At 45.5% G+C, this 15,000-nt stretch overlaps 1 protein-coding gene across 1 annotated transcript in view; it reads left to right on the forward strand.

Moving 5' to 3' along the window:
* The window catches only part of LOC128380689 (ras-specific guanine nucleotide-releasing factor 2-like), a 66,065-nt gene that overhangs the window by 32,878 nt on the left and 18,187 nt on the right, over positions 1-15,000 (forward strand). Inside the window, 13 exon segments of the mRNA XM_053340555.1 lie at positions 921-1,010; positions 1,831-2,084; positions 3,019-3,098; positions 4,539-4,732; positions 6,260-6,369; positions 6,845-6,963; positions 7,932-8,095; positions 9,082-9,148; positions 10,075-10,211; positions 10,347-10,429; positions 11,481-11,729; positions 13,302-13,394; positions 13,521-14,047. Of these exon segments, the coding sequence (XP_053196530.1) occupies positions 921-1,010; positions 1,831-2,084; positions 3,019-3,098; positions 4,539-4,732; positions 6,260-6,369; positions 6,845-6,963; positions 7,932-8,095; positions 9,082-9,148; positions 10,075-10,211; positions 10,347-10,429; positions 11,481-11,729; positions 13,302-13,394; positions 13,521-14,047 (2,167 nt within the window).

Here is a 15,000-nt window from a genome sequence, read left to right on the forward strand (position 1 = left end):
AACACTTGAGTCAAGAGCGAATGTTTCTCTTAATCTGCGTGTCGTCCTTCCGTCCTTCTTTCCTTTCCTTTCTTCCTTCCTCCCTTCTTTTCTCTGTCCTTCTTTCCTTCCTTCCTCCCTTCCCTTTTCCCTTTCTACCTCCCTTCCTCACTTCCTTCTTTCCTCTGTCCTTCTTTCTTTCCTCCCTCCCTCCTTCTCTTTCTTTCCTCCCCCCTACCTCCCTCCTATCTTCCTTCTTTCCTATGTCCTTCTTTCCTTCCTTCCTTCCTTCCTCCCTTCCTCTTTCCCTTTCTACCTCCCTCCTATCTTCCTTCCTTCCTTCTTTCCTCTGTCCTTCTTTCCTTCCTTCCTCCCTCCCTCCTTCTCTTTCTTTCCTCCCCTACCTTCCTTCCTTCCTTCTTTCCTCTGTCCTTCTTTCCTTCCTTCCTCCCTTTCTCTTTCCCTTTCTACCTCCATCCTACCTTCCTTCTTCCTTTCCTGTCCTTCCTCCCTTCCCTTTTTCCTTCCCTCCTTCCTTCCTTCATCCCTTCCTTCTTTCCTCCTTCTCTCCTTCTCTTTCTTTCCTCCCTCCTACCTTCCTCCCTTCGTTCTTTCCTCTGTCCTTCTTTCCTCCCTTCCTCTTTCCCCTTCTACCTCCCTCCTACCTTCCTTCCTTCCTTCTCTCCTTTCCTTTCCTTTCCTTTCCTCCCTTCCTTCCTCCCTCATTTACTTCCTTTCTTTACTTTCCCCCTTCCTTCTTTTCTTTCTTCCCTTCCCTCCTCCCTCCTTTCCTTCCTCCTTCCTCCCTTCCTCCCTTCCTTTCCTTTCCTTTTCTACCTCCCTTCCTTCCCTCCTTCCTTCCTTCCCTCCTTCCTTCCTTCTTTCCCTCCTTCCTTCCTTCCCTCCTTCCTGGATGTTCTCTCATACTGTTTGTGTTTTAGATTGTAGTGTTGAACAAAGCCAAGGAACGGCTGCTGCCTTACCAGAACAACCAAGAGGAGGAAGACCCCGATATTAAAAAGATCAAAAAGGTGAGGTGATGTCACTTAAACATCAGGGTCACAAAGTTACGGGAATTTTCAAAGTAGGAAACTTTCAATGGGAATTAATGGGAATAAACATTCATGTTCTAATCACAAATAAATCAGTCAAAACTAAATGTTTCTATACAGTTTATATAAATTACCCAAAATTTCCAGTTAATTTCCGTTAATTCCCAAATACTCCCATAATGCCCATGAAAAGTTTCCAAATTAGAGTATTTCCAAAATTCCCAATCCTAACTGAAAGTTTACGGAAATTTTCCACCCCTTTGTAATCCTATTAAACATGCATAAAGAAATAAAGACATAAGAGGAAAGGGGACGTTTCAAAGTTGGAAACTTTCCGTGGGAATTAACAGGAATATATGGGAATTAACAGGAATACATGGGAATATATGGGAATTAACAGGAATATATGGGAATTAATGGGAATATATATGAATTAATGGCAATATATGGGAATTAATGGGAATATATATGAATTAATGGCAATATATGGGAATTAACAGGAATACATGGAAATAAATGGGAATATATGGGAATTAACAGGACTACATGGAAATGAATGGGAATATATGGGAATTAACAGGAATATATGGGAATTAATGGGAATATATGGGAATTAACAGGACTACAGTATATGGGAATTAATGGGACTATATGGGAAATAATGGTAATATATGGGAATTAATGGCAATATATGGGAATTAATGGCAATATATGGGAATTAACAGGGAATATATGGGAACTAATGGGAATTAACAGGGAATATATGGGAATTAATGGACATAAACTGTGTGGCGTGCAGGTGCAGAGTTTCATGCGTGGCTGGTTGTGTCGGAGGAAGTGGAAGATCATCGTCCAGGACTACATCTCCTCTCCTCACGCCGAGAGCATGAGGAAGAGGAACCAGATCGTCTTCAACATGGTGGAGGCGGAGACCGAGTACGTCCACCAGCTCTCCATCCTGGTCAACTGCTTCCTCCGGCCGCTCCGCATGGCCGCCAGCTCCAAGAAACCTCCCATCAGCCACGATGACGTCAGCAGCATCTTCCTCAACAGGTACGATCAATATACAATCTTTTCCTTCCTTCCTTCCTTCCTTCCTCAACAGGTACGATCAAGATACAATCTTTTCCTTCCTTCCTTCCTTCCTTCCTTCCTTCCTTCCTTCCTTCCTTCCTCAACAGGTACGATGGTTTCAGTTTAACCCTTTAAATGCTGTCGTTCTTTAATATTTAAGAATCGTAAAATCACCATATACACATTTCTTTGAGCCCTTTCCTTCCTTCCTTCCTTCTTTTCTTCCTTCCTTTCTTCCTTCCTTCCTTCCTACTGTCCTTCCCCCTTCCATCCTTCCTTCCTTCTTTCCTTCCTTCCTTCCTTCCTACTGTCCTTCTTCCTTCCTTCCTTCCTTCCTTACTTCCTTCCTTCCTTTCTCCCTTCTTCCTTCCTTCTGTCCTTCCTCCTTCCTTCCTTCCTTCTCTCCTTCTTTCCTTCCTTCCCTCCTTCTTTCCTTCTTTCCTCCCTTCCTTATTTCCTTCCTTCCTTTCTCCCTTCCTTCCTTCCTTCTGTCCTTCCTCCTTCCTTCCTTCCTTCTCTCCTTCTTTCCTTCCTTCCCTCCTTCTTTCCTTCCTTCCTCCCTTACTTATTTCCTCTGTCCTTCCTTCCTTCCTTCCTTCCTTATTTCCTCTGTCCTTCCATCCTTTCTCCCTTCCTCCCTTCCTTCCTTCCTTCCTTTCTCCCTTCCTCCCTTCCTTCCTTCCTTCCCTCCCTTCCTTCCTTCCTTCCTTCCTTCCTTCTGTCCTTCCTTCCTTCCTTTCCTCTCTTCCTTCCTTCCCTCCTTCCTCCCTTCCTTCCTTCCTTCCTTCCTTCCTTCTGTCCTTCCTTTCCTCCATTCCTTCCTTCCTTCCTTCCTTCCTTCCTTCCTTCCTATGAACAGTATGTGATGGTTTAAGGAAACTGAGACTTGTTGTCCTTGTGGTTTATTTTCTAGTGAGACCATCATGTTTCTGCATGAAATCTTCCACCAAGGTCTTAAAGCTCGGATCGCTAACTGGCCGACGCTGGTTCTGGGTGAGTAAAGCAGAGTTTACACCATGTCTGCACAGTAAAAGGGTTACAGCTGCTTGCACAATGCACAAATCATGAAGGCTACTTTGGAAATTTAATAGGTTACAGATTACTAGTTACTCTGTTTAAAATGTAATAAGTAATGTAACTAATTACATTTGATTACTTTTCTAATTCTCTAACAAATGTTTTCAGCTGTTAGGGTAAATCAATAATCAGCATTAAAATAGGTTGTTGTATTCTTCATATTCTATAAAAAAGCTCACCTGGATCATGAAATAGTGATTGTGAACACACTCTGACAGCTTCATTAAGGATTAATCAAACATTTATTAATGGCTGATGGGGGAATTTATGAATGTGAATTGTCAGAATATTATAAAAAGGATTATAAGGATTAACAAAAATGAGTCTCTAATTGCAGTTCACACCAGAATAACATGAAATCAGCGTAAATCATAGCTTTTCTATTGTGTTCTTCATTATAATACTTGTATAGAAGAAATGGACGTAACATCCGTGACGTCACCCATTGGTTTGTGGACTGCTGCTCGGAAGCCAATAGTTTCAGATTTAGGCAGCGCCATCTTGAAAATTTCAGGTGCATGCTGGGAAAAATAAAAACACGGATTCTACTTATATGGGCATGAGGCGGAGCCATGGGCGGAGCAGGGAGGTTGCTATGGTTGCGAGGGCTGGACGTAGCCACGCCCTAATGCATACCCTGCTTTATCGTCACATATAAAATCAGGGAGGCCAAAATGTCCCAAATGAACATCATACTGCATTGAAGAAGGCTTTAAACTAGCGATTGAGACCATAAACACATTTTGAAAACGTTTACTGAGGTTAGAAATCAAGTGAGAAGTTGGTGAATTCTCCATTGACTTGTATAGAGACGGTCGCCCCCTGGTGGCCTCTTGATAGAATGCAGCTCTAAGTTACTTCCTGGTTGGCTTCATTTCAGAGGACCAGAGCTCCCCGCCTGTTTTTAACCCTCCTGTTGTCCTCAGGTCAAGGAAGGACAGGAGGAAGGAAGGAAAGGAGTAAGGATGAAAAGAGGAAAGAATTTAGGAGAGAAGGAAGGAAGGAAGGATGGAATGAGGAGGGAGCAAAGAAAGAAGAGTGGAGGGGAAGAAGGAACAGTCACAAGAGAGATGGGGTCAATTTGACCCGGGAGGACGACAGCAGGGTTAAAGGGTTAAATTATATTTCCTCTCTCCTTGCGGACCTGATGTTATATTTCCTCTCTCCTAGTGGACCTGATGTTATATTTCCTCTCTCCTAGCTGACCTGATGTTATATTTCCTCTCTCCTAGCGGACCTGATGTTATATTTCCTCTCTCCTAGCGGACCTGATGTTATATTTCCTCTCTCCTAGCGGACCTGATGTTATATTTCCTGTCTCCTAGCTGACCTGATGTTATGTTTCCTCTCTCCTAGCGGACCTGTTTGACATCCTGCTGCCCATGCTGAACATCTACCAGGAGTTTGTGAGGAACCATCAGTACAGCCTGCAGGTTCTGGCCAACTGTAAGCAGAACCGAGACTTCGATAAACTGCTCAAACAGTACGAGTCCAACGCCGCCTGCGAGGGACGCATGCTGGAGACCTTCCTCACTTACCCCATGTTCCAGGTTAGTGCTCCTACTCCTACCCCTCACCCTCACTTACCCTCACTTACCCCATGTTCCAGGTTAGTGCTCCTACTCCTACCCCTCACCCTCACTTACCCTAACCCTCACCCTCACTTACCCCATGTTCCAGGTTAGTGCTCCTACCCCTAACCCTCACTTACCCCATGTTCCAGGTTAGTGCTCCTAACCCTAACCCTCACTTACCCCATGTTCCAGGTTAGTGCTCCTAACCCTAACCCTCACTTACCCCATGTTCCAGGTTAGTGCTCCTAACCCTAACCCTCACTTACCCCATGTTCCAGGTTAGTGCTCCTACTCCTACCCCTCACCCTCACTTACCCCATGTTCCAGGTTAGTGCTCCTACTCCTACCCCTCACCCTCACTTACCCTAACCCTCACCCTCACTTACCCCATGTTCCAGGTTAGTGCTCCTACTCCTACCCCTCACCCTCACTTACCCCATGTTCCAGGTTAGTGCTCCTACTCCTACCCCTCACCCTCACTTACCCTAACCCTCACCCTCACTTACCCCATGTTCCAGGTTAGTGCTCCTACTCCTACCCCTCACCCTCACTTACCCCATGTTCCAGGTTAGTGCTCCTAACCCTCACCCTCACTTACCCCATGTTCCAGGTTAGTGCTCCTACTCCTACCCCTCACCCTCACTTACCCTAACCCTCACCCTCACTTACCCCATGTTCCGGGTTAGTGCTCACTTCAGGAGCTTATTCAGGGAAATCCTTCCTTGCTTCCTTGCTTCCTTCCTTCCTTGCTTCCTTGCTTCCTTGCTTCCTCCCTTCCTTCTGTCTTTCCTTCCTTCCTTCCTTCCTTCCTTCCTCTGTCCTTCTTTCCTTCCTTCCTCCCTTCCTCTTTTCCTTTCTCCCTTCCTCTTTTCCTTTCTCCCTCCCTCCTTCTTTGTTTACTTTCCTTCCCTCCTTCCTCCTTTCCTTCCTTCCCTCCTTTCTTCCGTCCGTCCTTCCTTCCTTCTGTCCTTCCTTCCTTCTTTCTTTTCCTTCCCTCCTTCCTTCTTTCCTTCTTTCCTTCCCTCCTTCCTTCCTTCCTTCCGTTCCTTCCGTTCCTTCCTTCTTTCCTCTCTCCTTCCTTTGTTCCTTCCCCCCTCCTTCCTTTCTTCCTTCCTTCCTTCCTTCCTTCTTTCCTCCCTCCCTCCCCTTCCTTGTGTCCTCCCTTCCTCCCTCTCTTCCTTCTGTCCTTCCTTCCTCCCTCCATCCCTCCTTCCTTACTTCTGTCCCTTCTTCCTCCCTTCCTTCCATCTTCCTCCCTTCCACTCTTCCACTCTTCCTTCCTTCCTTCCTTCCTCCCTTCTGTCCTTTCTTCCTTCTCCCTCCCTCCCTCCTCCCTCCCTCCCTTCCTCCCTCCCTCCCTTCCTTCTGTTCTTCCTCCCTCCCTCCTTCCTTCCTTCCATCCTTCCTCCCCTCCCTCCTTCCTTCCTTCCTTGACTCGAGGATAATAGTAGGTTTAAGTACTTTTTACCAACTCTGATATTTTTCATTGATATTTATTTTTAGATCCCTCGATACATCATCACGCTCCACGAGCTGCTGGCACACACACCTCACGAGCATGTGGAGCGGAAGAGCCTCGAGTTCGCCAAATCCAAACTGGAGGAGCTGTCAAAGTAAGTGTGTGTGTGTGTGTGTGTGTGTGTGTGCGTGTGTCTGTGTGTGTGTGTGTGTGTGTCTGTGTGTGCGTGTGTGTGTGTGTGTCTGTGTGTCTGTGTGTCTGTGTGTGTCTGTGTGTGTCTGTGTGTGTCTGTGTGTGTGTGTGTGTGTGTGTGTGTGTGTGTGTCTGTGTGTGCGTGTGCGTGAATGTGTGTGTGTGTGTCTGTGTGTGCGTGTGTGTGTGTATGTATGTGTGTGTCTGTGTGTGCGTGCGTGTGTGTGTCTGTGTGTGCGTGTGTGTGTGTGTGTGTGTCTGTGTGTCTGTGTGTGCGCGTGTGCGTGCGCGTGTGCGTGTGCGTGCGCGTGTCTGTGTGTCTGTGTGTGTGTCTGTGTCTGTGTGTGCGTGTGTGCGCGTGTGTGTGTGTGTGTGTGTGTGTGTGTGTGAGGATGATGATGATGATGATGATGTTAACTATGGTTCTCGTTTGACAGGATGATGCACGATGAAGTGAGCGACACGGAGAACATCAGGAAGAATCTGGCCATAGAGAGGATGATCGTAGAAGGCTGCGACATCCTGCTGGACACCAGTCAGACGTTTGTCAGACAAGGTGAGTTTCATCTGGAACATCTGGCTCTGCATTTAGTGTTAGAGACAGGGTTCTTATAGTTTTTACATTTTCATTAGTTAGGGTTAAGGTTTGTCAAACTCATTTTCATTCAAGGGTCACATGCAGACCAATTTGATCTCATGTGGGCCGGATCATTAAAAAGATGGAGGGAAGGAATTAACTAAATTTCAATTAACTAAATTATTTAGTTTTAGTTTTAGTTAACTATGATAACCTGGTTAGAGAGCACTTTATCAACTAGAAACCCTTTAAAAAAGTTTAACTTTTAACATTTACAAGTAAAAAGGCTAAAAATAGCTACAACTGAAAGGTGCTTAACCCTTTATAGGACACTAAGGAAGGAAGGAAGGAAGAAAGGAAGGAAGGGAGGGAGGGAGCAAGGAAAGAAAGAAGGAAGGAAATAAGGAAGGAAGGGAGGGAAGAAGGAAGGAAGGGAGGAAGGAAAGAAGGGAGGGAGGAAGGAAAGAAGGAAGGAAGGGAGGAAGGAAAGAAGGGAGGGAGGAAGGAAAGAAGGAAGGGAGGAGAGAAGGAGGGAGGGAGGAAGGACAGATGGAAGGAAGGAAAGAAAGGAAGGATGGATGGAGGAAATAAGGAACAAGGGAGGGAGAAAGGAAAAGAGGAAAGGAAGAAAGAAGGCAGGGAGCAAGGAAGGAAAGAAGGAAGGAAAGAAGGAAGGAAGGATATTTTGGGATATTTACAGAAGTTACCAAATATAATTATTTGCCCAATAAAGGGTTAAAAGCAGTTTAATGACCTTTCAAAATGAGCTGTTATAAGATAAGATTTTATTTGTCATTCATGTCATTATACACTATAATAATAAATTATAAAATAAAGTCACTATAAAATGTCATAGCTTAATGAATATGAATATCTCACTCACTCTTCCCTCTCTCCATCATCACCATCATCATCATCATCATCATCATCATCATCATCTTCATCAGGCTCTCTCATCCAGCTGCCGTCCAGCAGCGAGCGGGGCATGCTCAGTAAGGTGCGTCTGGGCTCGCTCTCTCTGAGGAAGGAAGGAGAGCGGCAGTGCTTCCTGTTCACCAAACACTTCCTCATCTGTAACCGAACATCTGGAGGGAAGCTTCACCTGCTGAAGGTCGGCACTGGAAATAATGATCTCTAATTCATACATTTTAGTCACTTCATCAGCAGTCCATTAAATAATAAACACTTAGCTTTTACCACACAAAAAATAATTGGACTAATTATGAGATCCCTAGACTGGGTAATTATGAAAGTCACAGTTTTAAGCTCTTTTCATATCAAATCAGTCTATAAAAGCAATTTCTTCTCATCAAATGGGTCATTAATTAAAGTTTCAACAGCAAAATAAGTTGTGAAATTAATTCTTGATTCTTTGATGTAAATCTCCAGCCAGCATGTCAATGTGGGCCCCATAAGGATTAAATTTGGGCTACAATATGGATCCCATTTCCTTCCTTCCTTCCTTCCTTTCCTTCCTTCCTTCCTTCCTTCCTCCCCCCCCTCCATCTTTCCTTCGCTCCTTTCCTTCCTTCCTTCCTTCGCTCCTTTCCTTCCTCCTTCTCTCTTTCTTCCTTCTTCCTCCCTTCCTTCTTTCCTCTGTCCTTCCATTCCTTCCCCCTCCTTTCCTTCCTTCTTCCTTCCTCCCTCCTTTCCTTTCTTCCTTGCTTTCCCTCCCTCCCTCCTTACTCCTTTCCTTCCTTCCTTCCTTCCTTCCTTCCTTCCTTACTCCTTTCTTTCCTTCCTTTCTCCCTTCCTTCCTTCTCTCCTTCCTTCCTTCCTTCCTCCTGTCCTTCCTTTCTCCCTTCCTTCCTTCTCTCCTTCCTTCCTTCCTTCCTTCCTTCCTTCCTTCCTTCCTTCCTTCCTTACTTCCTTACTTCCTTACTTCCTTCCTCCTGTCCTTCCTTGACTTGAGGACAACAGGAGGGTTAAAGTCTGTCTTAAAACACATAAATATATCTAATAGAGAGAACCACTTTAAAAACACATTAACTGTTGATGTAGTAGTTTAGCAAGTGTTGTATTTTCTATATCATCTACTGGAGTGGTCAGCTTTGTGACATCTGATCTAAAAAGCCTTTATGTTTCCTTCCCTAACAGCAAGGAGGAGCGTTATCTCTGATCGAGTGTACTCTGATAGAAGAGCTCGATGCCAGCGATGAAGACTGTGAGTATTGTTTTATTTCATCTAATCCAGAGGTGTCAAACTCATTTTCATTCAAGGGCCACACACAGACCAATTTGATCTCATGTGGGGCCGGATCATTAAAAAGATGGAGGGAAGGAAGGAAGGAAGGAAATAAGAAGGGAAGGAAGGAAAGACAGGCAAAAGGAGGGAAGAAAGGTAGAAAGGACAGATGGAAGGAAGGTAGGAAGGACAGATGGAAGGAAGGTAGGAAGGACAGATGGAAGGAAGGTAGGAAGGACAGATGGAAGGAAGGTAGGAAGGAAGAAAGGGAGGAAGGACAGATGGAAGGAAGGGAGAAAGGACAGATGGAAGGAAGGTAGGAAGGAAGAAAGGGAGGAAGGACAGAAGGAAGAAAGGGAGGAAGGACAGATGGGAGGAAGGACAGATGGAAGGAAGGTAGGAAGGAAGAAGAAACAGAGGAAGGACAGAAGGAAGAAACGGAGGAAGGACAGAAGGAAGAAACGGAGGAAGGACAGATGGAAGGAAGGACAGAAGGACAAATGGAAGGAAGGACAGATGGAAGGAAGGACATGAGGACAAATGGAAGGAAGGACAGATGGAAGGACAGATGGAAGGAAGGAAGGAAGGAAGGAAGAAAGGAAGGAAGGAAGGAACGGAGGAAGGACAGAAGGAAGAGACAGAGGAAGGACAGAAGGGAGAAAGGAAAGAAGGACAAATGGAAGGAAGGAAGGAACAAAGAAAGGATAAAAGGAAGGTAAGAAGGACAGGTGGAAGGAAGGAAAAGAACACTAGAAGGAAAGTGGGGCCGGATTACACCCCTCAGCGGGCCGGTTCTGGCCCACGGGCCACATGTTTGACACCCCCTGATCTAATCCTAATCCTAATTTCTTTGTCTCAACTTCACCATATTTCCTTTTAACTCCTATGTCATTTTATAATTTCAGACAACGCAGCGGGTCAGGGCTTCAACCATCTGGAGTTTAAAATCGTGGTGGAGCCTCCCGATGGTCAGCCTTTCTCCGTCGTCCTCTTGGCTCCGTCACGCCAGGAGAAAGCCGCCTGGACCAGTGACATCAGCCAGGTGAGACTGTTAGAAGCAGAGATACAGGACTGGATGCTGGATGCTGGATGGTGATGATGATGATGGTGATGATGGTGATGATGGGTTTTCTGTTAACTGATCATGTTTCTCTGCTCTGTGGGTTTTTATTTTTAGTGCATTGATAATATCCGATGTAACGGTCTGATGTCCAGCGTGTTTGAGGAGAACTCCAAAGTTTCTGTGCCGCATATGATCAAGTAAGGAAAGAGAATCAGACTTTAATCTCTGTGTATTCTGGTTTCACTGTGTTTAAGAGTTACGCTTCATACTGTTAATTAAAATTAAACTGCTAATGAATTGATCTACTTACAAGTATTATCGTATTCCTCTATTAACCCTCCTGTTGAGGAAGGGAGGAAAAAGGAAGGAAAGGAATGGAGGGAAGGAAGGATGGAAGGGAGGGAGAAGGAAGGAAATGAGGGAGGGAGGAAGGAAGGAGGGAGGGAGGGAGAAAGGAAGGGAGGAAGGAAAGAGGAAAGAAGGAAAGAAGGACAGAGGAAAGAAGGAAGGTAATGGGGAGGAAAGAGAGAGGAGGAGGGAGGGAGAAGGAAGCAAAGGAGGAAAGAAGGAAGGTAATGGGGAGGAAAGAGAGAGAGAGAGGAAAGAAGGAAGGACAGAGGAAACAAGGAAGGTAATGGGGAGGAAAGAGAGAGAGGGAGGAAAGAAGGAAAGAAGGAAGGCAATGGGGGAGGAAAGAGAGAGAAGGAGGGAAGGAAAGAAGGATGGAAGATAATGGGGAGGAAAGAAAGAGAGAGGGAGGAAGAAGAAAGGAAAGAGAGGGAGGGAGGAACAAAAGAAGGACGGAGGGAGGAAGGAAGGAAAGAAGGACAGAGGAAAGAAGGAAAGTAATGGGAAGGAAAGAGAGAGAAGGAAGGAGGGAGGGAGGAAGGACAGAAAGAAAGAAGGAGGGAAGGAAAGAAGGAAGGTAATGGGTAAGAAAGAGAGAGAGAGGGAGGAAATAAGGAAGGACAGACAGAAGGAAGGGAAGGAGAAGGAAGGAGGGAGGGAGGAAATAAGGAAGGAGGGAGGGAGAAAGGAAAATAGGAAGGGAGGAAGGAAGGAAAGAAGGAAGGAAATGATTTAACCTTGTTTAAAGATATTTTTAAGCTAATATAAAGCAGCTGAAGCTTGTTAGGAGGATTTATAACCAGTTAATTATTAATAATCAGGTGTGTTAGAGTGGAGAGATACCTAAAATCATGCAGGGTTGGAGGCTTATATATAACTTCATATCTTCCCCTCGTTAAGATCCGACACCCGGCTGCACAAAGACGACGTGGACATCTGCTTCAGTAAGACTCTGAACTCCTGCAAAGTGCCGCAGATCCGCTACGCCAGCGTGGAGCGTCTGCTGGAGCGTCTCACCGACCTCCGCTTCCTCTCCATCGACTTCCTCAACACCTTCCTGCACACCTACAGGATCTTCACCACCGCCGCCGTCGTCATCGACAAGCTGGCCGTCATCTACAGGAAGCCGTTCACCTCCATACCTGTCAGGTTGGTGATGTCATCGCTGCCTCTTCTTCCTCCTCCTCTTCCTCCTCTTCCTCCTCTATCACTGCTGTTTCATTATGTTCATCATCAACATCGTGATCATGTGTTCGCTCTTTAGGGGTGTAAAGCTAAAGTTTCGATATCGATTCAACGACTCGATATTTGCCGATTTGATTTGACTCAGGAGGCAGAAATCGATATGAGACAATATCACAATCACTTGCTTTCATATCAAATCACAAAAATCAACTAAAATATTATTTCTGAGCTCAACCAGACATTTAAATTAAAAAGAACAATTTATTCTTTTGTTCTTCTTAATAAAAATAGACTTCCTGTTCACTATAAAAGTGCCATATTATATATATATATATAAAGAAAGAGAGAGGAAGGAAGGAAGGACCGACAGAAGGAATGAAGGGAAGAAAGAAGGAAGGATGGAAGGGAGGGAGGGAGAAAGGAAAACAGGAAGGGAGGAAAGAAGGACAGAGGAAAGAAGGAAGGTAATGGGGAGGAAAGAGAGAGAATGAGGGGGGAGGGAGGGAGGAAGGAAGGAAGGAAAGAAAAATAAACAGGAAGAAAGAAGGAAGGTAATGGGGAGGAAAGAAAGAGAGGGGGAGGAAGGGAGGAAGAAGAAAGGAAAGGGAGGGAGGAAGGAAGGTAGGAGGGAGGGTGGGAGAGAGGGAAAAGGAAGGAAAGGTGGGAGGGAGGAAGGAAGGAAAAGAGGAAGAAGGAAGGAAGGAAGGACGGGAGAAGGAAGGAAAGGAGGGAGGGAGGGAGGAAGGAAGTAAAGAAGGACAGAGGAAAGAAGGAAGGTAATGGGGAGGAAAGAGAGAGAATGAGGGGGGAGGGAGGGAGGAAGGAAGGAAGGAAAGAAAAATAAACAGGAAGAAAGAAGGAAGGTAATGGGGAGGAAAGAAAGAGAGAGGGAGGAAGGGAGGGAGGAAGAAAGGAAAGGGAGGGAGGAAGGAAGGTAGGAGGGAGAGAGGGAGAGAGGGAAAAGGAAGGAAAGGTGGGAGGGAGGAAGGGAGGAAAAGAGGAAGGGAGGAGGAAGGAAGGAAGGAAGGGAGGGAGAAGGAAGGAAAGGAGGGAGGGAGGGAGGAAGGAAGGAAAGAAGGACAGATGAAAGAAGGAAGGTGATGGGGAGGAAAGAGAGAGAAGGAGGGAGGGAGGGAGGGAGGGAGGAAGGAAGGTAGGAGGGAGGGAGGGAGGGAGAGAGGGAAAAGGAAGGAAAGGAGGGAGGGAGGAAGGAAGGAAAAGAGGAAGGGAGGAAGAAGGAAGCAAGGAAGGGAGGGAGAAGGAAGGAAAGGAGGGAGGGAGGGAGGGAGGAAGGAAGGAAAGAAGGACAGATGAAAGAAGGAAGGTGCTGGGGAGGAAAGAGAGAGAAGGAGGGAGGGAGGAAGGAATCTATCTATCGGCTCGTTGCTCATTACATCGATGTATCTTTACGCCCTTATTGCTCATCATGCATGATTGTCACTCACTCCATCTTTCCATTTTTCCATTTCCACACTCTCTTCATCCTCTCCACCCCCCTTCCTCCTCCTCTTCCTCCTCTTCCTCTCGCTGTCCCAGGGTCGAACAGCTTTCATGTGACCGTCTGTCCATCATGTCCCTCTGTCCCGACTACAGTCTGAAGATCACGCGGCTCGCTCTCGACCAGACTAAGTAAACAAAACTACTTCCTGTTGGGCTCGACCTCTGATTCACTCGCTCCAACATTCATCAGACACTTCCTCTCTCTCTCTCTCCTCTTCATCACCTCTTCCTCTCTTCCTCTCTCTCCTCTCTCAGGTCTCTGGAGCTCTTCTTCGCCACCAACCAGGGGGGCACGTGGGGATCCGACCCTTTAAACAACAAATCCCCGAGGTTGTGCCGCAAGTTTTCCTCTCCTCCTCCTCTCTCCATCCCCTCCCGCACCTCCTCCCCCGTCCACAGCCGCAAGCTCTCCCTCAGCTCCCCTATAAATTCCAAAGCAGGAGCCTTAGACCTCTCCACCACCCCTTCCTCCTCCGCGGCCAACTCCCCCACCTCCACTCACTGCCCCTCCATCTCCTCTCCGCCTCCCAACTCCACCAGGCCTCCGTCTGGTTTCTCCTCTCCTCCTCCGACCGCCACACGCTCCCCAAGCTTCCCACACACCTCTTCGGGGGTGTCGTCTCCGCCCCCCACCTCCACTAAAGCCCCTCTGGACCTCAGCCGTGGTCCCAGCTCCCCGGAGCTCATCCCAGCAGCGGCGGCGGCGGTGACGGAGGACGTCAGCGGGGATTTGCCTCGCATCGACGCTTTCTGTGGGAAGCTGAGGCGAAGCATCCGCAGAGGTAAGAAGACGAGTGTGATTCACTTACTGTCGACTCACCGTTATGAAAATGTGGTTTTAAAAAACAAGTAAATGCACTTTAGAGTTTAGAGTTTAGAGCTTTTATTACACATTGAATGACACTGAATTTTGAACATTAGTGCTTCTTGAATGCAGTTTATTTCTTATTAATAATCAGAGTTGGGAAGGTTACTTTGGAAATGTACAGTAATAGGTTACAGATTACTAGTTACCCTATTTAAAACATAAGTAATCTAACTTATTATATTTGATGATTTTTCTAGTTTTCTAACCAATGCTTTCAGCTGTTAGGGAAGAGGAACCCATTAAGTAGGGCTGGGCGATATGGACAAAATCAAATATCACAATATTTTAGACCAAATACCTCGATATTGATACTGAAACAATATTGTAGAGATAACTGTTGATGCTTTCACTAAATATTTACGCTATGAAACAATGAAAAGTGGGTAAAAGGTACGTAATAGAACAGCTAGAACAGTCTGGTAAGTTTATAAAATTATATATTTGACTGTAATGCAGCTTTAAAACCAGGAAAAGACGACTCTGATGACATATCGTGATATTTTGATATCTAAAATCTATGCTAATATCTAGTCTCATATCATGATATAGATATAATATCAATATATTGAACAGTCCTACCATTAAGCACCAAAATCTAAGTCCAGCTGTGTTGTCATGGATACTGACATGATTCATAAGGGAGATAATTTCTTATAAAGCAACATTTATCTCTCATTGTAAAATGTATTCATTCGTTCATGTAGATGTTGGAATATAAAATAAAGATATTTGATGAATAAAGTGAGTTTAATTGGTACTGTGACTCCATTTAAGCCCACATCATGATTTATTTACTAAATATAATAAAAAATATTGATTTCAAAGAATTAAAAACAGCAATATATGTATTCAGTAACATGTTAAATA

This window comes from Scomber japonicus, chromosome 19 (assembly GCF_027409825.1).
Source record: "Scomber japonicus isolate fScoJap1 chromosome 19, fScoJap1.pri, whole genome shotgun sequence".
NCBI classification, from domain to species: domain Eukaryota; kingdom Metazoa; phylum Chordata; class Actinopteri; order Scombriformes; family Scombridae; genus Scomber; species Scomber japonicus.